This window comes from Quercus robur, chromosome 4 (assembly GCF_932294415.1).
Source record: "Quercus robur chromosome 4, dhQueRobu3.1, whole genome shotgun sequence".
NCBI lineage: Eukaryota > Viridiplantae > Streptophyta > Magnoliopsida > Fagales > Fagaceae > Quercus > Quercus robur.
The window spans coordinates 81,433,574-81,459,301 of record NC_065537.1 but is presented as its reverse complement, the minus strand read 5'-3'; the positions used below and the strand labels follow the sequence as shown (position 1 = coordinate 81,459,301).

Below are 25,728 nucleotides of genomic sequence, written 5' to 3'. Positions count from 1 at the left end.
GGCAAATGAGCAGCCTCTTCTCTCTCTTCCTGTAGCCTACAATGGCAGCTTCAAGGGTCAAAATCCGTTGCCTCTGCTCCGGAATCAGCACCTTGCCACGCTCGCAGATTTCATCATCAAGCCACTGAAAAAATTTACACTTGCGTCCAACCTGACACCTAAGGGCCAGATAAATGATGTTAAATGAACAACCAAAATCATGAAAAACAATAACAAATAGTATTAGCAAATACTACCTTATCAGAAACTAAAATAGTATTAGCACAATGTTCTTGTATTAGCACAATTTATATTGTCAGCAACAAGTTGAGTTTTTTTTTTTTTTTTTTTTCCTTAAATTTTTTAAAATTTTTATTTATTTAAGAAAAGAAATTCTGGGTTCCCAAGACAAGAAAACCAACTTGGGTTTTCTCTACAAATTAGCAAAAAAAATTTGGTAGTCAAATATTATGAAGCTGTGTTGGTTTAAGATCAAAATGACGGTCTTAGCGAGACAATAATGAAAACTAAGAGAAATAAAAGGTCTGTAAATGAAAGAGAGAGGGGTTAGACTTAGACTAAAGGGGATTGCAAGATTGAAACCAAAATGAAGAAGGAAAACAGAAAGGCTAAAGGGAACCTAAAGTGCTTCCAAAGTTAAAAACCCAGAAATTTAAAAACATTACAAAGAGAGATACTACCTTACCCAGTAATTTCGACAACCGTAGAACCTTCTTCCAGGGTTGTCAAATGTCCACGAAATGACCACAACGGGTCTCTCTAAGCAGAAGCATCGGGTTGGGCCCCTTTTCCTCAAGCTTCCACTCGATGACATCGAGCTTGAATCCATGGAAAGCAGTTGATTTGAAGATGGTTTTCGGCTGTGTGGTGAGCGAGGAGCAATTGATTTGAAGGTGTTTTTGAGTTTGTGACTGGTGAGGGACTTCAATCCGTGTGGTGACTGATGAGCGAGGAGCTGAGGAAATTTGGGGGTTAGGGATTTCTATTTGGGTGATTTGGGGTTTTGCTTGGTTAGGGACCGTCACGTGAGTGGTAAGTGACTAGTAAGGGCGGGAGTAACTAACAGTGGCACTGTAGACATTATTTTATTATTGATTATCAATGCCGTTTGCTACATCAGCAATATCCGTTTATGATGTAACGGTAGGGACCAAAATGGAATCGTTTTTTAGGAGAGGGACTGAAAGCGGTAAAAAAAAAACTTAGGGACTAAAACGGGAATCGGCTCAAAATGTAGGGACTAAAATGTGTTTTTCGCCTTTTTTTTTTTTCATACTTGCTTGTTCTGATTCAAATTTATTTTAAGAATTGGATTTTGTTTTGTGTTTTGTGTTTGGATACTGTGAGAAACGGGGTTAGATTGGCTTGTTCTTCTTCTTCTTCCCTTTTTTTTTTTTTTTTTTTTTTTTTTTTTTTTTTCCATATTTGCTTGTTTTGATTCAACTTTATTTTAAGAATTAGATTTTGTTTTGTGTTTGGATTATGTGAGAAACGGAGAGAATGAGAGAAAAAAAGAAATCTGGAGGAGAGAGAAAGAATTGATATAATAATACCTGAGATAATTTTTTAAGCAAAAAAATTGATTTGAAGTTGTTACAGTATTCTCTAGATTTAGAGAAGTTCTGTAGCAACTTCAAAAAAAAAAATTTAGAGAATCTGTGTGTTTAGAGAATCCCCTGGAGCATGAACGGTAGCATTTGGTGTTCCAAAAATAGATATACAATAACTGTTAGAGATGCTCTAACCCTTCATTTGCCCGCCCCTTGCGATTATCCAAGTTATATTTTAGGCTTTACCATAGTTCCAGCCCTGGGTCTTAACAAAGTCTTAAAATTTCTTTCATTTTTTCATCTCTCATGCCTTTTCTCTTCGCTTTGCAACATCACCAGCATACCTTCATCACCATTGTCAAACAAATTTGCAACTTCACCATCATCTATTGAGCCAAACTGAAAAATTTTCACAGAAGAAACTGAAAACCCAAAACCCACCATTTTAGCCAAACGGATATCCTAGACCACCTACCACTACCACGAGACAGCCCAAATCTCCACCATTGTTACCCATGTTGCCATCGATCTGCAACCCAAATCCCCCATAACACCACCACCCAAAGCTGATGCTTTTGACCTGAGGAGGTGGACGGTCATCAGAAAAAGGATGGGTATCTATTTGTTTTGTGGTTCAAAAGGTGAAGTTTATGGCCAAGAAAGATATCTTAAATCTTTGTTTTGGAAAATTTTCTTTCATTACCTTCTCGCATGTTTATACTCTACAATTTTCAGGATTTCAATTTGGCTAATATGGTGGGTTTGTGAAATCTTTTCAATTATTCTTCTCAATAAGATGATATTGGGTATTGACTGAAATCTATGTTAGCAATGTGCAGGTCTTCATTGTTGATTCAAAAAAAAAAAAAAAACCTGGTGGTTCTGCCTCTACGGTTTTGGTGATGATACTGGGGAGAGAGAAGAAGAAGAAAGTGACGTCGAAACTTAGAAACTGGAAAGAGAATGAAATAAAACAATAATGAGAAAAACTGTGGTTGACATACCTTCTTTAAAACTATTTTAGATGAAATAGTTGCCAAGTGTTACTCATCTCCCATTACAAACTTACAGATAGTGAGCCTCTCATCGCATTTGAATATGGAAATGTGAGTTCCTCCTAAGTCCTAAGATTAAGATCTTAACATGACATGTATGTACAAACATTCGGCAGTATTCTGTACAACATGTACTACATAGACAAGAAAACAAGAAAAAAGAATTGCACTATTCTAGGGATATCTAACCAATCCTTTATGTAGATTTAGAAGTCACAACTTTGTATTCAATTTTTTTTTTTATGAATTTTGTGCTCCACTTTATAATCCTAGCCGTGTCTTGCTTTAATGGCCAAATTCATTTGGATGTGGTGGTGATTTGTTTGTTGTGAAAGTTTTGGAGTTATGTGGTTGAGAAAGAGAGGAACTGTGAGATACAGAAGTATAACCTTTTACAATCACTTCTCTTCTTTTCTTTTTTACATTGGTTCTCCTTTTTACTTCTTTTTTTTCCCTCAAATCTTTAACTAAACGTTTTCACAACTCAAAATCTTGATGTATTATTGGACACATTGAGCTTCAAACGGGTACTCCTAAGGTAAATCTCTAAAATCTATGAAGTTCAAACATGATGAGTAAGGGTTTGAAATTTTATTCTTTTTCCCCTTTTGAAAATTTATTCTAGAAAAGTGATTGCTTTCCTAGGTACGTAAGAGGGAACACAAATACAACGCTTTAACAAAAATTAACTAAATTTATTTATTATAAATTTGTCTCTATAAATCAATAGAGGGTTAGGTTTTAACTATGTTGTTATCAATCTAACATTAGAGTTTTCAATTTTGACGTGTTGAGTTTTTTTGTTGGAATTACATATAGCTAAAAAAAGGTGGTTTACAAAATCTCATGACAAAGGCAACGACAAAGGATACAATCATATCCAATTGCTCTCTCTCTCTCCACAATTCACACCTTTGCCAAAATCACAAATATATCATCAAAATTAGAATATCCCTTTCAGGCCAGTTTTATTTTTCCCCATTGTTTCCTTTGGATGTTATTTTTAATGTTTTCCAGCTAAAAGGAACTTTGCCTTTTTTAATTAATAATAATTTATAATTTTAAGGCATGCAAATGCTTATATTTGGCAATCTGCTATGTATACTAATGAAGTTTTCTATGTATGATGAAGAATTGAAGATTTGAAAAGATTTAAGGGATCATCCAAATTTATATGTTGGAATTACTTTTTAGCCATTGCATTTGTGACTTTCAAATAACTGCATATTGCAAATGGTCATGTTAATATTAGTTTGGGATACTTACTAAAAATAAGTGTTTTCAAATCTAAACTTGGTAGATTTGGCACTAATTGCACTCATTAGAATTTTTAGTTTTAATTTTGAGCTTTAATAAGATCTGATTAAACATTGACGTTAAAATAGGAGCTTTTTTTTTAATATATTTTAAATATATTTTTTTATTTCTCATTACTTAAATTGAATAATTATAATGGATATATGTATGTATGCAATTTATAATTGTTGTTGTTGTTGTTTTTTTTTTTTTTTTTTTTTTTTTTTTTTTTTTTTTTTATGATGAACTCATTACTATTAAAGTTTTATAACAATTATGTTATAACACATATACAACATTCTCCAAAATCATCTTACATAAAACATTATAACTTACTAGTTATACATTAATCAAGAGTTTAATCTCCATTCATATATTTTTAATGACTAGAAGTATACAATTAAAAACGGCTAATTTATTATTTTTTGCACTGAAACATTCATTTAAAACTCTTACCATTTTTGAACTAGTAAACAAGGAGAGAGCGATCGAGGAAGCTAGTTTTTCATGTATAATAACTGATATGAGTATCTGTAAAAGCTATTGATTTTAGGGAGCTCTTAACCCCATTTACATCCCGCAAGATGCAATGTCCTCAAAAAGCAGGAAAATTCAAATTAGAATACAAAAGACCTCAAACAATGTTGCCCAGAACATGTCATCACAGCTCCATATTGACAAGAATGGAAGCCAAAAAAAACCAATTATATAAATAGTTCCAAATATATCACAGTTGGTGGGGGGGGGGGGGGGGGGGGAACCATACAGCTAGGTAACAGCACGGCTATTTACACGTCCATTGCTAAAAATCATTATCCCATTAATAGACAACTGATGAGAACTCTCAAACATACCCATCCAATGCATGAAGATTTTATTACTTTGATAGAAGATGCACCTTGATAAATAGTATAGCATGCCCAACACTCCATGTCCTGGTCCCCTCCAGCAAGCAAATCTGCGTTAATGATAGCATTGAGAGGTTCAGAGAACAGTGACTAAAAAATATTACTTAGTGTCCGTTTGGATACCACTTATTTTGCTGAAAACTAAAAATAATTAAAAAATTACTATTCACGCGTGGGTTATTGTTCATTTGCCTGTTTGCAATGTTCATGAGAGGCATTGGTCAGTTAAAAAAAAAAAAAAAACCAAAAACAAAAAATGCAAACGCAGGAGAAATCATCCGTATCCAAACTATTACTGCATATTTCATTTGGCATGAGTTGTAAGAACCGTCCAATAATTTCATGTCAATCCAAGTTATCAATATAAACTTAGAAATAAGAACCAATCATCAAGTCAAATACCAAGGTCAAACCCACAACTTGTTACTTTTTGTGGAAGGCACTTGACATCACACCAAGACCCAACCTCCAAATCACTTTGTTGGACCAAAAAAATACCGAAACCAAAAATTCCCAACACCCATAACAGGTAGAATCAAACATCTCACCATTGAAAGGTGAATAAATACAACTAGGCAGCAGAGGCAATGGAACCAGAATATATATTTGTAAAGCAAAGAGACATTGAAGGTCACTTCTGGGGTCCAATTGAGCAACCATCAACTTACACAATTCTTAGAAAAGCATATAAATATCTCTGTTGCATCATACCTCAAAAATAACTGGAGTGCCACATTGGCATTTGAAAAGAACTTAGCAATTGAAGTGGCGCACGATTTCTCCATATCATTAGATTTCCTGCAATATGAATACAGGTTCATGCAATTAAGACACTTTTTGCAATTGATGAAACTGGTGCAACTGATAACCAGTTTTTTGGCAAAACCACAGTGCTAAGGTGGTATCATAAGTTTATAACCATCAAGACAATCCTTTAGATTCAGTGAGTACGAGAGCATGCCATTATTGAAAACTTTCCTGATGGCCAACAAAGCCATTATTTGTCAAAGACTGATATGTTTTGCTCAATATAAATGACTGCTAATGCATTCCAAGTAGAGGTCATGTAAAACCCTTGCACCACGGGTACACAGTATACTAATTTACTTTTATTTATTAGTTTGAGTTCTTGTTGGAATAAAAAATTTCCTAAAATTAAGGAACATCAACAAATTAATCCACAGGTCAAGTCCTAATGTATAAATACTTTTACTGAAAGCAGAATCCAAGTCATAACTTCATACTTACTCTAGACTATAAAACAACATCTGTTCACCTTATACGCATGTTACCAAGGAACTCTGACAGCTTGGCAATAACCAAAACTCAGTGAGCATGGGAATATGAAATTATTTAAGGGAAAAAGAATAACAACAAAAGGTACAGACAAAACCTAATATTTTTAGCTATCACAGTTTCTCCATCTTTAGACCCAAGATGACGTAGAACTACCTCCTCTAGACGGCCATCTTGATATGCATGCTGCAATAAGAGAACATCTACGCAGAAAAACCTAATGAGGCTCTGAACTTATTACATGGCATGCAACCCCCATAACCAAAATAGGGGAAATGAAAAGCAGATGCATATACTTTCAAGCTGAGAAGGCTCATAAACCTGTATAGAGAAAAATGATGTAGCACAGAAAATGAGTATATTTGTAACATGACATACAAGTCACGAAGATGAGCCTTCTGTAACAACCCGTATTTGCAAACAAACCACTTCATAAAGCTAGTCCACAGAACCCTTTACTGAAGGTTTTCCAAAAGAAGCTCAACAAGCTTAGTAACCCCTCTTCCACTCATGGGAAATAAATATAACAAATATAACATTATACACCGCAGTGGTAATCACTTCACCAGCCATGTTTGTCAAATGTCTTTGTTAGGACATATGTGTTTTACTTGTTAAGAACATATATCATTTTTTTATGTAATTAGCTAATCTTTTGATAAAACACACTTTACTTGTAATTGGGTAGATCTGGGTGTTTTTAATACTTCAAGAAACAAGGTTTCAAGATCAAGTGTTGAAGTTATTCAAGTTTGTCCAAGAAACAAGCTGAATAGTGCAAATTTATTAAAGCTCGACAGCTACATCTATCGAACTTAAGAAAGCCGTCTCAGCCCGTGTGCTCGACAGTTGCTCAACAGCTCATATCTGTCGAGGTTTAAGAAAAATAGATTTTCTGTTCTGTTCTTTGGGAGTCATCGTTTTTAACATCTCTAATTCAAAACCGAACGTGAAACTTTGGTTTCATTCGGCTCCTTTATGAAAGATGGACAAATTTCACATATGTCAGATGTGAACTAAATTACATAAAAAAAGAAAAGAAATTTCGGCCCATAACATCTATGTCAGCTTTTCTGTTTGAATACATTCAAAACAAAACCCGCTTTATAGATGATCCCTATAGAACAGGGAATTTATTCTATTCTTTTTATATTTCTATTCTAACTTAAATTTAGATTTTAATAATAATAAATATATATTATTATGAATTTGGAATAATTGTCCTATTATTATTTAATATTTAATATTAGCTATTCGAAATTATTATTTATTATTAGAATTATAAAAAATTATAATCATTCAATTTTAATAATAATAAAATTGTTATTATCAAAAAAATATTATTATGAAAATAGTATTATAAATATTATAGAAAATTTCTACTATTTATAAATAATAATATATTATAAATATAAATAAATAGTATAATAAAATTATTTTAGTTAATATATATAGATTTTTTAATTTCATTTTTAAATAGTTAAATCCTAACCTTAGACATATAAAAGGATTATTTTAAGGGTCTTCAAAGAGTTCACAAGTTGCACGAGCATTGAGAAAAGTTTGTTCAAGCAAATTGTGACCGGAGACAAAGTTTCGCCCTAGTTCATCATTCTTGAAAAAGTTGCTGTATATGTGCACCATAGGGTTTTGTAATCAAGCATCTTCTTGATCTTCATCTTGGATAATTGAAGAAGTTTGCAGCCAACAACCTTCTTTAGTTGGTAATTGAAGTCGCGTACTGGGATTCGCACAATTGGTTAGTCACGTACTTAGGAGCCGTGCATCAAAATAAGAAATTGTCACTACAAAACAAGTCCAATTGGGTATTGGGGTAAGGGTTCAACTGTAGGTTGTTATAAGGTACTGAGTTTCCTTTACTTGTAACCGCTTGTTGTGATAATAGTGAAATTTCGGGAGTGATGACCTTAAAATCACCTAGTAGGGTTTTTTCCGTGTAGGTTTTTGCCGTGTAGGTTTTTTTCATTCGTAAACAAATCACTGTATCAGTTTATTTTCCACTACATACTTTAGTTATTGGTGATTTGTTTGTGTTACCACGCACTTTGCATATTAATTTGATTAATTAATAACTTGGTTAATTAATTAATTTAATCACAAGGGGTCAATACGTTTTTGGTCTATTAGTCTTAAAATATCAAACCGTAAGGAGCATAAACTCACTAAAAAGAGAAAATGTGTAAAAGGAATCTGAAGTAGAGAATCTTCTCTCCTTGGAAGAAATCTCATGGAGACAGAAATCTAGGATGTTATGAATAAAGGAAGGAAATAATAATACTAAATTCTTCCATAAGATGGCTAATTCCCGTAGAAGGTTTAATCATCTGAGTACTTTGGAGGCAGATGGGGTGATTTATGAGGAGGAATCTGAGGTGGCTACTCAAGTAGTAAAATTTTATAAAAATTTGTATTAGGAGACAGAGGAGTGGAGGCCTTTTGTGGAAGGTTTGGAGTTTGATCAGATAGATGGGTCGGAGAGGGGTTGGCTTGAAAGGAGATTTGAGAGGGAGGAGATTCTTTTAGCTGTTAATGAGCTGGCTGGAGATAAAGCTCCAGGTCTAGATGGTTTTTCTATGGCTTTTTTCCATCATTGTTGGAGAGTGGTGGAAAGTGATGTTCTAGCAGTTTTTGAGGAGTTCTATAATCATAGTAAGTTTGAGAAATCTTTGAACGTTACCTTTATAGCCCTTATTCCTAAGAAGAATGATGCTTCCAATATTCGAGACTTCAGGTCTATTAGCTTGGTGGGGAGCTTCTACAAGATCTTGTCTAAGGTGTTGGCAAACCGCTTGAAACTGGTCTTAGATCAATTGATTTCTGAGTCTCAGAATAGTTTTGTGGGAGGTAGATAGATTCTTGACTCAGTTCTCATTGCCAATGAGTGTGTTGATAGTCGAGTGAAGAGTAAGATCCCGGGGGTCATTTGTAAGCTAGACATTGAGAAAGCTTATGATCATGTGAATTGGGAGGCCCTTCTAGATCTTTTGAAGAGAATGGGTTTTGGGAAGAAGTGGTGTAGGTGGATTCGCAATTGTATTTCTACTGTCTAGTTTTCTATTTTGATTAATAGGGCTCCAGCTGCCTTTTTTGGGAGCTCGAGGGGTCTGAGACAAGGGGATCCGCTATCTCCAATGTTGTTCTTGGTCATGATGGAGGTCTTGAGTAGAATGTTGAAAAGAGTTGAACGTGCTGGCTTAATCAGGGGTTTTAAGGCTAATGGAAGACGGGGTGTAGGGGAATGTGTCTCGCATCTTCTGTTTGCGGATGATACTATTCTGTTCTGTGATGCGGAAATGGAACAGATCCTTCATGTGCGGATGCTTCTCCTTTACTTTCAGGCTGTGATAGGTTTGAAGGTTAATCTCTTGAAGAGTGAGATGGTTCCTATAGGGGAGGTTAATAATGTTCATTCCTTGGCAGAGATTTTGGGTTGTCGGATTGGGTCTTTGCCTATGACCTACCTTGGTATGCCGTTGGGGGCTTCCCATAAGTCCCCTTCTATTTGGAATTCTATCTTGGAGAAAATTAATCGGAAGTTGGCTGGATGGAAGAAATTGTATTTGTCAAAAGGTGGTCATCTGACTCTTCTTAAGAGTTCGCTTTCTAGCCTTCCTACTTACTATTTATCTCTTTTTACCATCCCTTCGCATATGGCTAAAAAGATTGAGAAGATTCAGAGGAATTTCCTGTGGGAGGATTCGAAGATGCATTTGGTGGGGTGGGATAAGCTGTGTGCTCCTAAGGCTAATGGTGGTTTGGGGATAAGGAAATTAACTACTTTTAATAGAGCCTTACTAGGAAAATGGTTATGGCGGTTTGGGGTTGAGGAGACTCTTTTTTGGAGGAGGGTTGTAGCTTTGAAGTTTGGGGAAGAGTGGGGGGGATGGTCTTCCAAGCTAGCTAGGGGTGTTCATGGTTGTAGTTTATGGAGAAGTATCTGAAAAGGTTGGGAGGTTTTTAGCAAGCATATCCGGTTTGAGGTAGGGGTGGGGAATAGAGTGAAGTTTTGGACAGATCAGTGGTGTGGGGATCCACCACTCCATCTATCCTTCCCGGTAGTGTATGGGATTGCCACTAATAGAGAGGCATCTATGGCCTCTTCTCTCAAACGGTTGGGGACTGAGACTTGGAGAAGCCGGAAGGTTCTGTTACTTAGGGATCCAAATGATTGGAAGATGGGAGAGGTGGATGAATTCCTTCATACCTTGGGTTCTAATTTACCTCATTTTGAGCAAGGTGACCGTATGATATGGAAATTGTCGAAGAAAGGGGATTTTAACATCCGCTCGTTCTACGATAGGCTTCGAAGTCCCTTGCCTATTTTCTTTCTTTGGAAAGGTATTTGGAAGGTTAAGGCTCCTACGCACGTCTCTTTCTTTGTTTGGACGGCAACTTGGGAGAAGATTCTTACAGGGGACATTTTGCAATGTAGAGGCTTTGATTTTGTTGACTGGTGCATTATGTGTCGTTGTAATGGGGAGACGGTGAATCATTTGCTTCTTCATTGTGAAAAAGCTTATAAGTTGTGGAGTTTGGTTTTTAGATCTTTTGGGATTTCTTGGGTTTTGCCAAGATCAGTTGCAGATACGCTTTTCAGTTGGTGGAATTGGTTGGGAAAGCACTCTTCTAGCATCCGGAATCTAGCTCCGCTGTGCCTAATGTGGTGTATTTGGAGGGAGCGAAATTGGCGAACTTTTGAGGACAGGGACAAATCCGATGACCAGTTGCTTGCTTATTTTAGTGGCTCTCTCTTTGATTGGTCTAGGGCTTGGGGACTTACCTCTAGTGATTCTCTCCCTTTGTTTCTTTGCTCTCTCCTTTGTAATTAGCTCTTTGCTGTTTTCTGTTTGTTTTTGTGTTTCTTTTCTTTTTTTTCTGTTTGTTTCTTCCTCTGTAATCTTTGCTCTGCCTTGTATTTTCATGAGGTAGTTCTTGAATATACTTCTTTCTTAATTATCAAAAAAAAGAAATTGAAGTGTACATGTCAAACTACGAGAAAGTTCTTTGCTTACAAAGTATCCAAGGAAACTGAGCACCATTAATGACAAACATAAAATTATTATGTGCTCCAGCAATCAAATATCTACCAAAGAACCTACACTCCCAGGCTTATTGACATCAACATTAGATAATGCCAGTAATCATCCCAAGCAGAAACAATCTAACCCCACAGGGAAACCAAGATATCAATTATAAATAATAGTATCTTGTCATAATATAGAGTTCAAAAACTACAAGCAAGTCTTTCTGCTAATGCAAAGGGTAGTAGGCTGACAAAATGCCAACACGGCAATTTTTAGAAAATCCCCACAGACAATCAACATGATTACAACTGGCTATATCTAGTAGCTCATGGGCTATAAAAATCTTCTTCATCACTTGATGAGTCAGATGTATCCAGAATCAGATCCCTTAATAAAAGAGCCATCTCCAAGGATGTTAATTCTTCCATGGGGTCAAGAGCTGTCTCGGAGGTTGTTAATTCTTCTATGGAGTTAACATATCAAACGTCCACAAAACCAGATCTTCGTGGAGGGGGCCTTTGTGGAGGGGGCGAAGGGGGCCTATGATGTCTCCAAGTGTATGAGCCTGGCTTGACCTTATGCTGGAATACAACAAACATTCTACCCATTAAAGGAGTCATAAAGCAACCCTCTCCTAGATGGAAGTAAATTACGAACAAAAGGTGTATAATTCTTGGAACAACATTGACTAGAAGCCATTTTGACAGCAACTCTAGGAACATCAATAATACAACTGCCACAAAAAAAGAAATAGACCGTTTGTGCCCCACCTATACTTATTGATAAAGCCAGAAAATAAACCACAGAGACTCAGAAAAACAAGCACAAAAGAGAGAGAGTATGAGAGAACAAAATTGTCACATTGTTTTAGAAAATGTTAGTTTGCTATGCTCACCTTTGGTGAGGTAAGCAATTTGTAATTTTGTAGATGATTATATTAGTTCCTAGCACAGAATACAGATACAGGACACTTGAAATGCACAATGTAGCAACCAACTGCCTCTTATGCAGATTGGTACCTCCCACGCACATACGTGCTTGGGGTACAGGGAAGGGAGGGTTTCCGGTACAGGGAAGGGAGGGTTTCCGGTAGTAGCATTAGGATTTCTAACCAATAAAAAAAATAATATAATAATAATAAACCAAAGTAAGAAAGAAGCATGTTCAATGGGGAAACTTGGGAGGCCTTACTGAAAAGCAAACAGGAAAGTACCACTAGTACTATAACATCCTTAGTGACATAGGGGTATACTGGTGCTTCGGAGATAATCTAGTGAGAAGGGGATATGAAATGCGGATGTCTGAATTACAGGCAAAAACGTCCTGAGGTGCTGGCAGTTGCAGGTTATTGGTTCCTCAAAGTGCTAAGAAGAACAAGAGTAAGATGTAAGTTGTGAAGACAAGGGGTGGTATTCCAATCTGTGTGGTCACGGTGTTGGTAAAGTACGTGGTTAAATGATAAAATTTACCATATCCCAATAGCTTAAGCTTCTGGGGCAATTTAACACATGTTCTTTTTTTCTTTCCACTCTATTAATAAATTTACAAAACAAGGACATGAACTTATAACTTATAAGCTTATTTGTGTACACTAATTAGTAATTTATGATTAGAATGCTACATTTAGATACATAATAATACCCTACTCCTTGTTTAGGTTGCATATATGTAGACACATGTTTAAACAAAATAGATACACCATGTCGCAAACTATTAAAATCCCAGGTGCTAAACAAAATAGCAATCAATGTAAAATATAATTTCAAAATTATAAATAATACATAACTAAATCTCCTATGGTTCATCTAAGGCAGGTTTCTTCTATAACTTCAAAAAGAAAAAAAGTTAATAAATTATCCCCTGGTCTTCCAGTTACCACTAAGCAAGCCCAGTTAATCACACTCTTAAAGTCTTACCACAAGTAACTGGACTACAGGCTTCATTTTGCTGTTGAGATGCAACCCAAAACAATAATAACACTAAAGACAACAGCATCAACAACAATAATACATCAAATCATCATTAAAGATTATGATATGTGAAACAAAAAGGTGAACGCCATAGGCCATGTTCACTGGAATGTGGAATGATAGGAGAAGGATTGTATATAATTGTATAGATGATTTCCTTAAAAGTAAGAAAGTTGCATGATTTTGATATCAGTCATTATGTTTCTTTAGAAAAGGGGAAGAGAAGGGAAGAAATGATAAGAAATTTTCAGATTTCCAAACTTGTATATCTGAACTAAAGCATAACCTATCTTATATTCTTGTGTAAAACACCATAGTGTTCAATTAAGCAACGGAGCATGCATTCAACTGCTCAAAAGATAATTAAAAGAAAACCACAATGACAAAACAAGTCATCAACCAACAAAATGCAAAATACAACAATTATAGAAAACCACCACATCTTCACTGCAAAATCCCAGAAGATCAAGAATCAATGAGACATAAATCTTTACTAACACAGAATAATAAATTTCCATTACACTAAAGAAAATCAAATTTGATTATATGTATAGCATACAAGTAAAACCGTTGCACTTAAGATTAGTTAAACCAGAAACCTTTGAAAAATGAAAATCGCAATAACTATTTATCTTATTAACATTCACGTTACCTTATAAAATCAACTACTCCCAAATGGGCGGTTTCCATTCCCAAAATCGAAGTGCTTGCAATCAATGGACCTGCAAGAGAGACAATAACAAATTACAAAACAGAGAACAACAATATGCGTTCACAATACTTCAATTGTTAGTTATCTAAATTGTTTATCAGTTTCTTGAATTTACTACCAACACTTTCAAAAAAATTGACTAAACAGTATCTGAAAGTCGCAAGATCTAGATGATTCCGTGTTACTAGAATGTTACTAATACAGATCTAGTACTATTACCGAAACGAGAGATTGGCGTGCATTTGTTGATGAAGATGAAGCAGAAGAATGGCGTCGAGAAGCTTTAACATGTTCGTATCTGCAACGACTACTACCATATGCACAAAGTCCTTTCTGATAATAAATTTCTACCGGTGGGTTTTTTAAAAGCCTAAAAGGGCAACTACTAAACAAAAGAACAAACGACGCCGTAATGCAAAGCGTGTTCTGCATGTGGGGCTTGTAAACGACGCCGTGTGCTTAAATGAAGCACGCGATTAGCACATGAGCTTTCAGTGCTGATCCTCTTACAAATAAGTGTAAGTTTGGATCCACGTTTACTTTTGCGTTTTGCGTTTTGTTTTTTTTTTTTTTTTTTTTTTTTTTTTCTTTTCTACACGCGTTTCAGACTTTCAGGAGACAAGCGCAACAGTAGAGTACTGTTTGGCCCTGATTTTTTGACTTTTCTGTCAATCAGTGGGTCCGTGCACTGTTTATGGACCCACAAATTTCATTTTTTATCAATTTTTTCATTAAAAATGGGTCCCACAGTACTATTCACACATTTAAAAATTATTTTGCTACAGTGTTTTCAGTTTTCAGTTTTCAGTTTCAACAAAATAAGTTCTATCCAAACACACCCTAAGTCTTTACAAATAATAAGCCAAAAAAAAAAAAAAAAAGTGGCGACTTTAGCACATGTTCAGGTATCATGATAGGAAATGTTTAATAAAATCATTTAATTATTAGCATATTGGAGATAATTTGAATTTGGATCATCTGATGTTTTGTATCCTGAGAAACTATTACTTAGTTTCAAAAAAAAAAAAAAAAAAAAAATCTTTATCTCTATCTCTTCTCTTCTACATGCTTGTTTTGTAATGACGGTTTCGGACAATCCCAAAAGCTGTTTTCCGTCGAAATTTCATATGAGAAAGAGAGAGAGAGCGCTATGTGAGCTCAAGAGTGAGAGATTTTGTTTAGGCAAGTGACCTACACTGATAAGGTAAAGCTGGGCCTGGGTTTTATCGAATGGTTTCCTTTCTTAGGCATGTGAGTTTTCACTAAGTTCGGCCTTTTGTTTAGGCTTATGAGACTGATAACTTATAGGACCAACCCATTTTTTAACCTTGGATTGATAGAGAGTATGATTACCAGCAAAGTTTGTTTGTTTGTTTTTTTTTTTTTAATTAAACCTTTGGAGGATGCATCCAAGTTTCTGAATGACGAGGTGAGTAAAGCAGTGATCACAGTGCCTGCAAACTTTAAAGATTCATAGAGGACAGCTACGAAAGATGCAGGTCGCATTGCAGGGTTAGACGTCCTGCGAATAATCAATGAACCTACTGCTGTTTCGCTTGCTTATGGGTTTGAGAAGAAAAACAATGAGACCATTCTGGTTTTTGACCTTGGACTTGGAGGTGGTACTTTTGACGTTTCAGGTATGCCAATTGCTTTGTTACTCCTCTTATTGGATTTTTCTTTGTTTTTGGTAAGTTACATGCACACCCATTGCCCTTTTTATGAGAGGAGTAAGGTAGAGTTCATTGACTTTTTTCCTTTGCTCCTGCTAATCCGCCTCATATGTTTGTTTTTACTTATTTTGTAGAGAACTATCCTTGTGGACTGTAGTCAAGGCCGGCCCAAGCCTAGGCAAGTTAGGCCTAGGCCTAAGGCCCACCAAAAAAACAAAATTCCTTAGGGGAAAAAGCCCCACTTTCAACCGTTAAAGATCCAAATTTTTATAAAATTACATTTATATATATATATATATATATTAAAGGTTGGGCATTTTTTTTATTAGTAATGTTAAGAATACTGCAAATTTTACTATTGGCTTACAAATTACCATGTTATTAATCACAAAAAAGTGACTTAAACATTCAATAATTAAATTGATAAAGTTCATAAATGAGAGTCAATGTCACACTACATTTTGAACATTTTATAGTGCTTTTAGTACATTTTTCCTTTTACTATTGTGCACCCTTGGTGCGGTGGTCACTTCACAGGTATAAGTGCTTGTGGAATGTGGGGGGTAAAGGCCGGGATTCAAGTTTCCAGGAGGGAGCTTCACACATATATACACTTAGATTAGGCTAGAGCAGAAATTCTATCATGTTAAAAAAAAAGGATACATTTTTCCTTTTCATTTCTATTAAGACTCTTAAAGTATGAGACCAATAGAACCCTAACCCAATTGAAACCCTAAAATATTTCAAAAAAATGTTGCAAATTTGTTAAATCATCAATTATAGATTAATCTCCTCTAATAGTTTGAGACTTTAATTTTTGTAAATTGATATCCTACAAAACCACACACCAAATAATATCTATCTCTCTCTCTTTAAAATAAGATATAAAATTAAAAATTAGATTATAACTTTACTTAACTATGCATCGTCATATATCCAAAATATAGTATCTTTTTTAATCATAATATATTTTTATTTATTTTTATTAATATTTATGGTTCAAGTTCTACTATAATATTCAATTCTCTATATGAAATTAACATTAGTTTAGTTGGTATAGTTCATCAAATTATGTATTTAATGTCAAATTAGCCTTGATTTGATTAGTATTAAATAATTTTGTTTAATTAATATTTACATTAAAGGCCTCGCATAAATTTTTTGCCTTAGACCCCAAATTATGTTGAGCTACCCCTGATTGTAGTCAGGTTGTTCCATTTGCATATGCAAAGTAGAATCTTTTGGGTTATCCCCTATGTATTAGTTGTGGTCATTGCCTCAAATGCCTGCTAAATTGGAGATTTACAAGTTCCAAGTCACTCATTCTATGTGTTATAATTTAGTGAATTTAGTGAGTTTGACAAATATTAATGTTTGAAATTCTTCCCAGGTTGATTATCTGAGAGGTGGGGCTATGCAATAACACAAATGAGATGACTACATGTGTGAGTGATTCCTCCACATTTTGGTGTGCCTTGTATTCTTGTATCTATTCCTAGCTATCTTAGGTATTAGATAATATGGATGCTTTGTTGATAACTTACATGCTTGACCATAGGTTAACAATAATAGATTTCCTCTCATTCACTCTCTTTATTCATTTGTTCTTTGGGGGATGATAAGATCTTTATCCAAACCAGAGGAATTCTTTAGGGCAGATTACAGAGAACTAGCAGCTTTGCTGCAAACTATTCCATAAAAGTTTGGTACGGCTCCTTTGGTGTTGTACATTGGGTTCCTCAATCGAGTTCAACTTGATGGCTGCATTGACCACTTGGGACTTACAAAAATGGAATGAGGTCCTTGGGACTTATTGTTGATAAAGAGCAACTAGCAGCTTGGCTGTTAGCAAAAGAACCAATTAAAGCTTCCGTCATCCTCTACAAATTACACATATATATTTTTGACACAACCAAATTGCAAAAAACGAACCAGGACCAATTAGAAATAATCAGCATGCCTCAAATTTTCTCACGAATTGAGTCAGGACTTCTCTCTATAGCATTTTGGGATTTTTGGGCAATGATTTGAACGTTTTAATTGATTTTGCTATGCCCTTTAATGTAATTTGAAATCAAGCTTTTTTTTTTTTTTTTTTTGAGGAGAAATTTCTGAAATGGGTTTCTAGTTCAGGAACTTCTTTCTTGGTATAATTGTCTTTAGATAAATGTTGGCCAATCTTTACAAGGCATAGCTCATTTTTTCTAGTTTGTGGGATTATACCGTTGCATGAAATATAGCTCAGGTTCAGATGTTGTTCTTTCAGCTGCAGTTTGGAAGCTCTATTTACAGTGTTGTAAAAGGTTTTACCTATCTTGCTGCATTGGCATCTGCTCCCCAACTGTAATTTTAAGTATTATATTAAGGTATTATGTTGAGGGAGATTGCTAAAAAATAATTGAGGAAAGTCTTAGCCTCTTAGGAATACATATGAAGCAAATTAACTAGCACAAGGTGGTAATGTGACAATCCATACATGTGTCAATGAGCATTCAATGAATATGTGGTATTTTGTGATTCCCGAAATTAAATCTTCCAAAAGCAGTTTTATAGATTAAAAGAGTGACATGGACCTTGTGATTTCGAAACATCTGATCTCTTAAAAGGTTTTTGAATAATGGTAGTTAGGTAGCATACAATCATTTGAACACCATGCCCTTTCACAACTTTTACCTTTTTGTTACCATTGCTATTGGATCCCGGTCCTTTAATTAAATTAAACAGCATATATAAGAGATAGTTTTACCAGAATTATGAATATATGGACTATAGTTTTCTAAAAATAGCACACTAATAAGATGTGATTTTTCACTTGTTTTCTTTTGGTGCACAAGGAAATTGTTAGTCAGGAGATGATTTTGACAGGGCTTGAACAAGACAGATGAATAGAGCTTTTGCCATTCTTTGTTTTCTGGTCTGTTAGTTGTTACTAAAATTACACGTCTATATTCTATAATCTTAAACAGAGAATTGTTAATTGGCTTGCCCAAAACTTTAAAAGGGATGAAGGAATAGACCTTCTGAAAGACAAGCAAGCTCTACAACGTTTCACAGAGACTGCGGAGAAAGCAAAGATGGAGCTCTCATCTCTAACTCAGACCAGTATAAGGTATGTGACAATTTCTATGCCTTCTTTATATAAATGGATCTCTCTTTTTGGCATGATCATTGAGGAAAAGCTTTCTTTTTTACAGTTTACCTTTCATTGCCGCCACTGTGGATGGCCCAAAACACATTGACACCACCCTAACAAGAGTCAAATTTGAAGAATTATGTTCAGATTTGCTAGACAGGTATGTAAGTTGAAAACTGCTACTCTGTGGTTGCTCTCTATGCATGTTCCAAAATGGAATAATTCTCATATGAAATATCAATGTGTGTTTGATTTCCATTACTGGAGTTTGCTGCCTTTTGATTTAAAACAGTATGTTTTTGCCAATATGAATACCTATCTGCCTGCATAAGTTCAATGGATTACAACTGAAATCTATTTTTTCCTTAGGCTACGAGGACCAATTGAAACTGCCTTGAAAGAAGCAAATCTTTCCTTCAAAGATTTAGATGAAGTAATCCTTCTTGGTGGTTCTACTCGCATCCCAGCTGTTCAGGAGCTTGTGAGGAAGATGACTAGAAAAGAGCCCAATGTCACTGTAAATCCTGATGAAGTTGTTGCTCTTGGGGCTGCAGTTCAAGTTTGTCCTTATCTTGTTGAGATAAACTACCACTTAAGCGGGTTGCAACATTTTGAATTTTTTAATTTTTTTAATAGGAGGTAGAGCAGTTGAACTCTCTGATATGAAGATATGTTACTACCTGTTCTAATAGCTTAAGCTACTAGAAATGGTGAATTGAATTATTTAACAATTATTTTAACATGCTCTAATTTTTTTTTCTTAGTCTATTTGAAAAATAAATGACTATGTATCTCTATTTCTGATATTATTTGTTGTAATACTTATTGATATTGCATAAATTGTTGAGGCATCAATATTTATTTTGGTCTTTCTTTCTTTTCTTTTTTATTTATTTATTTATTTTTATTTTTTCAGGCTGGTGTTTTAGCTGGAGAAGTTAGTGACATTGTGCTCTTGGATGTCACTCCATTGTCTCTGGGACTCGAAATTTTGTGTGGTGTAATGACAGAGATTATCCCAAAGAACACAACTTTGCCAACTTCCAAATTAGAGGTGTTCCCCACTGCGGCAGATGGGCAGACCAGTGTAGAGATTAATGTCTGTCAGGGTGAGAGAGAGTTCATGAGGGATAACAAGAGAATGGTGATGATATGATCAATGTAGATTTCACAGATAGTGAGCAACTCTTAGAACTTCAATTCTGACCACGCATACTTGCATACTTGTATAAGTTCTATGTTAGTTTGTGATTTTGCCAAGTATGATGAGTACATTTTCAAATGTGCTTTAGAGTTGGGGTAGTTATTAATGGCATAAAACTTGGCAGAAGGTTTAGTCTCTTCAATTGCTAGTTTTTTTTTTTTTTTTTGCTAAATAATACGAATTTATTAAGAGGAAGACCTAGGGACTAACCCATCTAGCTTCTCCACCGGCAAAAGAAAGGTAGGATTAGAGGAGATGGGAATGGCATTGGTACAAAGCAAAACATGATAATTACCCAACAAGTGGACTAGTTAGAAATTTCTTTGTAATGAATAGTTAGAAATTTCTTTGTAATGAAAAGATTCGTTGCATGTATTTGTTTAAGAACTTTTATTTGTAATCGTTCATTCGGTGAAATTGAGGATGAAGACAAAAGTTTTTTGTTCACTCAATCAACTTCACTATACACATTTACAAATTTTGGTCAAATGATCGGTTGAGCTAATATAAGAAAAATTTATAAGTTTGGACCAAACTCAACATTATACGAACTAATCACAAATCCAAGCAATGCATGGGAATAAATAATTATTTTATATTGTAATATAATGTATAATTTTTTCCCTACATAATCAACTTTATATGTGAAGCATAAAAAATCAAAAAATAAAAAACAAAAAAAAAGTTAAAATAAAAGAAATAGTGACACGTTAGATGTATTATAAAATTTTAGTACTGTCTTACAAACTAATGTATCAAATTTTTAATTAATTAATTGTCATGTCCCTACGTATCCGACCTTATTTTCAAATATATATTCTTATATCAAACACATTTTTCTTGCGTGTTGTACTTCATAGTTCTGAGCATCACTAAAAGCTGTCTCATGCTTTGTAAGATTGTAGTTTGTGGGATCACAAGGAGTGTACCTGCCTGCCTCAGTTGAAATTGTGTGGCACAGATCTTCCATGCCATAATTGCTCTCAATTGCTTGAGTTGAGAAGAGGCCAAAAAGAGAGAGTCTAGGTAAATATTCACGCATGCTTCAGACCAATCTTTTTATTATATTTTGCATCTAATTGTTCAATTGAAACTCTTACTATTTTTAAGTAATTATGCGAAGGGAGAGCCATAGAGGAAATAGCTGCCTAAGCATAACTAGGCCCTAGTCTTTCATGTATGACAACACCACAAGAGAAAGAGATACGTTGTGGCTTTGGGTTTTTTTTTTTTTTTTTTTTTTTATAAAATATTAAAAATTATATATAGTAACTATTTGGTCCGGTCCAGTCCGGGACCTGGACCGAAAACTATATGGTTGGATTTTTTAAAAGCCTAAAACGGCAACAACTAAACAAAAGAACAAACGACGCCGTGTGCTTAAATGAAGCATGCGATTAGCACATGAGCTTTCAGTGCTGATCCTCTTGGCATTATTTACCACACAAATACGAGTAATTCTTAGTGACTTTCATTTTAGGGCTAGTGTTTTAGCTGGAGAAGCTAGTGACATTGTGCTCTTGGATGTCACTTATTACTTCCATTTTTGATCTCTTTATTTCTGATATTGTCCACTGTAGTACTTATTAGAACTTGCATTAATTGTTGAGATAGTTGAGGCATTAATATTTATTTTTTTGACTTTCATTTCCGGACTTGAAATTTTAGGTGGTGTGATGACAAATTATCTGATGGAACCCAACCTTACCAGTTTCCAAACCAGGGTTTTTTTCTTTTCCACTGCAGCAGATGAATATAAACGAGTATCAAGGTGAGAGAGTTCTCGAGGGACAACATATCTCTTGGAAGCTTTCGCTTAGATGGCATCTCACATGTGCCACTTGGAGTTCCTCAAATTTTGGTGAAATTTGGTATTGATGTCGAGGGAATTGGAATGAAGCAGGATATTGCTATAACTGGTATTAGCACGTTGCCAAGTGAAAAGGTATGTTTTGAAAAAACTATTGTTATGAAGAGTGTTTGGTATTTGTTCAAATTAAAGTTTTTGGTTAATTTGGGCCTTGAATGATCCTGAAATCCAACCTAGCTTAGCCGAATATAATTATCTAACCATCTAAGAAATAATTGAATATATATATAACAAATGCAACTATAGAAATATAAGAGATTGCATCACCAAACTCCAAGTAAATCAAGACTCATTTTTGTATTAGTGCATTTTACTACTTAGATATTTTATACTCCTATTACCATAGCCATTGTTGGCAGGGAATGATTTTTCTTGTTTATATGCTAATTTGTATTTTCTAAATAAAAAAATTAAATAAAAATTCTTTATTTCTTAATCTTTAATTTTGATTTTATAGCTCAAGGGCTTCTTCTTCTTCTTTTTTTCTTTTTTTCTTTTTTAAATATTTGTTACCCCTTTCAATGATGCTACCATGGTCTTCAAGAACCTATATCTTTCTTTTCTTTTTGAAATCTCAGCATTTCTAGCATCTATGTTTTTCGATTAATAAATAAATAAAAATAAATGGAAACATTCACATTTTATATTAGTAACCCAATTATGTTACTAAACCCCATGTTTGCATGTACAAAATAAAAATGTTGCAGGTGGATAATTTGTCAACTGCGGTCCAGTATGAAATTGATTCTATTATTGCGGTCCATTATATTATGTTATGTGGTACATTATATTTGTCAACTGCGGTCCATTATTTTATGTTGCAGGGTCTTAAATTGATTCTTTTTGTAGGTTTTCTTTTCAAGTTTAGCTGCAATAAAAAAATAATAATAATAAAAAAAACTTTATTTTTGGGTTGAAAAGTATGAAATTTATTATATTTGGGCTAAAATCTTTAGTTTTGAGTTAAAAAAGAAAAACTAAAATAGAGATTAGAAATTAGAATTATGAACCTAAAAATGCAATAAAAATGATAAATATTCAAACATTTAATTCGGTCCATATTGGTTCTATTTGGTCCATTTTGTCATCTTCGGTCCAATTTGGTCCCATTCAGTCCTATTTAGTCCACTCTGTCCACTAAAATTCTATTCGGTCCAGTACGTCTTATTCAGTCCACTTCGGTCTAATTTGGTCCATCTAGTCCACATTGGCTCTATTTTGTCCACATTAGTCCTATTTTGTCCACTTTGGTCAACTGCGGTCCACTCAGTCGACATTGGCTCTCTGTGGTCCACATTGGTTCTATTTGGTCCATTATATCCACTTTGATCCATGTCGGTCCTATTCAAGCCATTTAGTCCATTTTGTCCACTTTGGTTCTATTCGGTCCATTATGTCCACTTCCATCCTACTCAATCCATAGTACTCCTATTCGGTCCAGTATGTATACCTCGGTCCTATTTGGTCCAATGTGGTCCCATTAGGTCAATTTTGTCTACTTTGGTCTTATTCAGTAATATTAGGTCCTATTCGGTCCTATTTAGTCCTTCTGTCCACTAATGTTCTATTCAGTCCAATTCAGAACATTCGGTCTTATTCAATCTATTTAATCCACATTGGCCCTATTCAGTCCACATTAGTCCTATTTTGTCCACTTCGGTCTAATTCGGTCAACTCAGTCCACATTGACTCTATTCGTTCCATATTAGTCCTATTCAATCCATTCTGTCCACTTTGATCCACTTCAGTTTGATTCAGGCCATTTAGTCCATTTTGTCCACTTTGGTTCTATTTGGTCCATTCTGTCCACTTTGGTTCTATTCAGTCTACTTTACTCCTATTCGGTCAACTTTGGTCCAGTATGTCCACTTGGTCCTATTAGGTCCAATTTGATCCCATTCGGTCCATTTTGTCCAGTTGGGTCCTATTCCGTCCATTCGTTCTAATTCGGTCCTATTTGATCCACCTTGTTCCTATTGTTGATGTAACACAAATTATATTTACTGTCACATTAAATTACTTTTATTTTGTTAATAAAATCAGTAGTTCTATAACATTTTTTTTGCAATGACTTTTGGGCCCTCAAATTTTGCCATTGGCCCATTACATTGTAGTGATACCTTGCATGGGCCTGAAGGCTAGAATAGCCCTCCAATAAATGATAGAAAAACAAAATAAAAAATTATAAATTTATAATAATCCATGAATTCGACACTTCTATTTGCAACATATAAATATCGTGGTACTCACCTGGTTCCTGTGGTTCGTCAGATCTTAAACTACAAAGTTCATGGTAGCTAGAATTGTTGATTTGTTATAAACTTTCTTTTAGTTCTTTTGTAGAGCTATATATTATCCAATGATTTGTTGTGACAATAAACACTGATTTGGTGTTTGATTGGGTTGGATCATTGGATGTCAGTGCCTCATCTTATCATTTTCTTTGACATATTGAACCAAAGATGCATATCTAACGTTGGTTTAAATAGGCTTATTTGATGCATTTTTTATTTGTTAAATTGGGTTTGGATTTAGGTCCAACGTTTCAATGTATTGGATTCAACACAAATAAGAACAATTTTTATTTATTGAATTTAAATAAAGTATTATATGTTTGATTTTTTTTTTTTTTAAAAAGACAAAACATAAATAATTAATGATATGGAGGATGTTGCTAATTTAAATGTTGAATAAAATAGGATGAGAAGAAAAAATAGTAAAAATGAAATGTATAGCGATAAACACCAAATTATTTTAGTTATGCTCTGTAATAAAATAACATTATTTTATATACTATTTTTATAATGCAATAGGATAATATTTGACAATCAATGAGAATAAAAAAGATAACAATATAAAACTCAAAACTAAATCGTATCAACTCAAAGGAGAATTCTAAAGAATACAAAAGTTCATCAACCAAAAGTAGAGTTGCAAGAAAAAAAAAAAAATATATATATATATATATAGAGAGAGAGAGAGAGAGAGAGAGAGAGAGAGAGAGAACCTTTTGTGTGTGAAAAAATAGAAAATCATGTATGGAATGAGAGAGGGAATAACAAATTTATAATACGAGGATAAGAATAAAAAGAGTAAAAAATAAGGCAAAACTACATTGTTAGTCCTTGAAATTTATCTTATGAGCACAATTAGTCTCTTAAGTTTCAAGTGTGCGCTATTGGTCTCTTAAATTTGAAAAATTAATAGTATTAGTCCTTCTATTAGATTCCATTAATAATATTGCTTAGAAGACAAAAGTTTGGTGTTCACTCGATCAGCTTCACTGTACACAGTTACAAATTTTGGTCTAATGATCAGTTGAGCTAATATAAGAAAATATTTACAAGTTTGGACCAAACTCAACATTATTCGAACTATTCGCAAACCCATGCAATGCATGGGAATAAATAATTATTTTATATTGTAATATAATGTATAATTTTTTCTCTAAAATTTTTTGAAGATAATTTGTTCTTTCTTAAAATTAAAAAATTTCTATTCAGTCCAATTAGGTTTACTTCATTCCAATTCGGTCTACTCAGTCAATTTCAATCCCCCTTCAGTCCATTTTAGACTAATTGGGTCTTAAATTGATTCTTTTTGTTGGTTTTCTTTTCAAGTTTAGCTGCAATAAAAAAATAATAAAAAAAAACTTTATTTTTGGGTTGAAAAGTATGAAATTTATTATATTTGGGCTAAAATCTTTAGTTTTGAGTTAAAAAGAAAAACTAAAATAGACATTAGAAATTAGAATTATGAACCTAAAAATGCAATAAAAATGATAAATATTCAAACGTTTAATTCGGTCCATATTGGTTCTATTTGGTCCATTTTGTCATCTTCGGTCCAATTTGGTCCCATTCAGTCCTATTTAGTCCACTCTGCCCACTAAAATTCTATTCGGTCCATTAGGTCTTATTCAGTCCACTTCGGTCTAATTTGGTCCATCTAGTCCACATTGTCTCTATTTTGTCCACATTAGTCCTATTTTGTCCACTTTGGTCAACTGCGGTCCA

General features: G+C 34.2%; 1 protein-coding gene and 1 long non-coding RNA gene across 2 annotated transcripts; one reads left to right on the top strand and one right to left on the bottom strand.

The window, feature by feature from the left end:
* Positions 1-11,288: 11,288 nt before the first annotated feature.
* On the bottom strand, positions 11,289-14,174 carry LOC126724321 (uncharacterized). The gene is made up of 3 exons (XR_007654922.1): positions 14,052-14,174; positions 13,773-13,842; positions 11,289-11,731 (listed from the first exon to the last, which is right to left on the bottom strand). It is a non-coding gene; the product is annotated as an uncharacterized LOC126724321 (long non-coding RNA).
* An 888-nt stretch (positions 14,175-15,062) lies between these two features.
* On the top strand, positions 15,063-20,289 carry LOC126722743 (stromal 70 kDa heat shock-related protein, chloroplastic-like). The gene is made up of 6 exons (XM_050425895.1): positions 15,063-15,083; positions 15,310-15,522; positions 18,472-18,614; positions 18,673-18,798; positions 19,008-19,197; positions 19,555-20,289. Exons 1-6 carry the CDS (start codon positions 15,063-15,065, stop codon positions 19,792-19,794), a joined length of 933 nt encoding a protein of 310 aa, XP_050281852.1. The 3' UTR covers positions 19,795-20,289.
* The last annotated feature ends 5,439 nt before the right edge of the window (positions 20,290-25,728 follow it).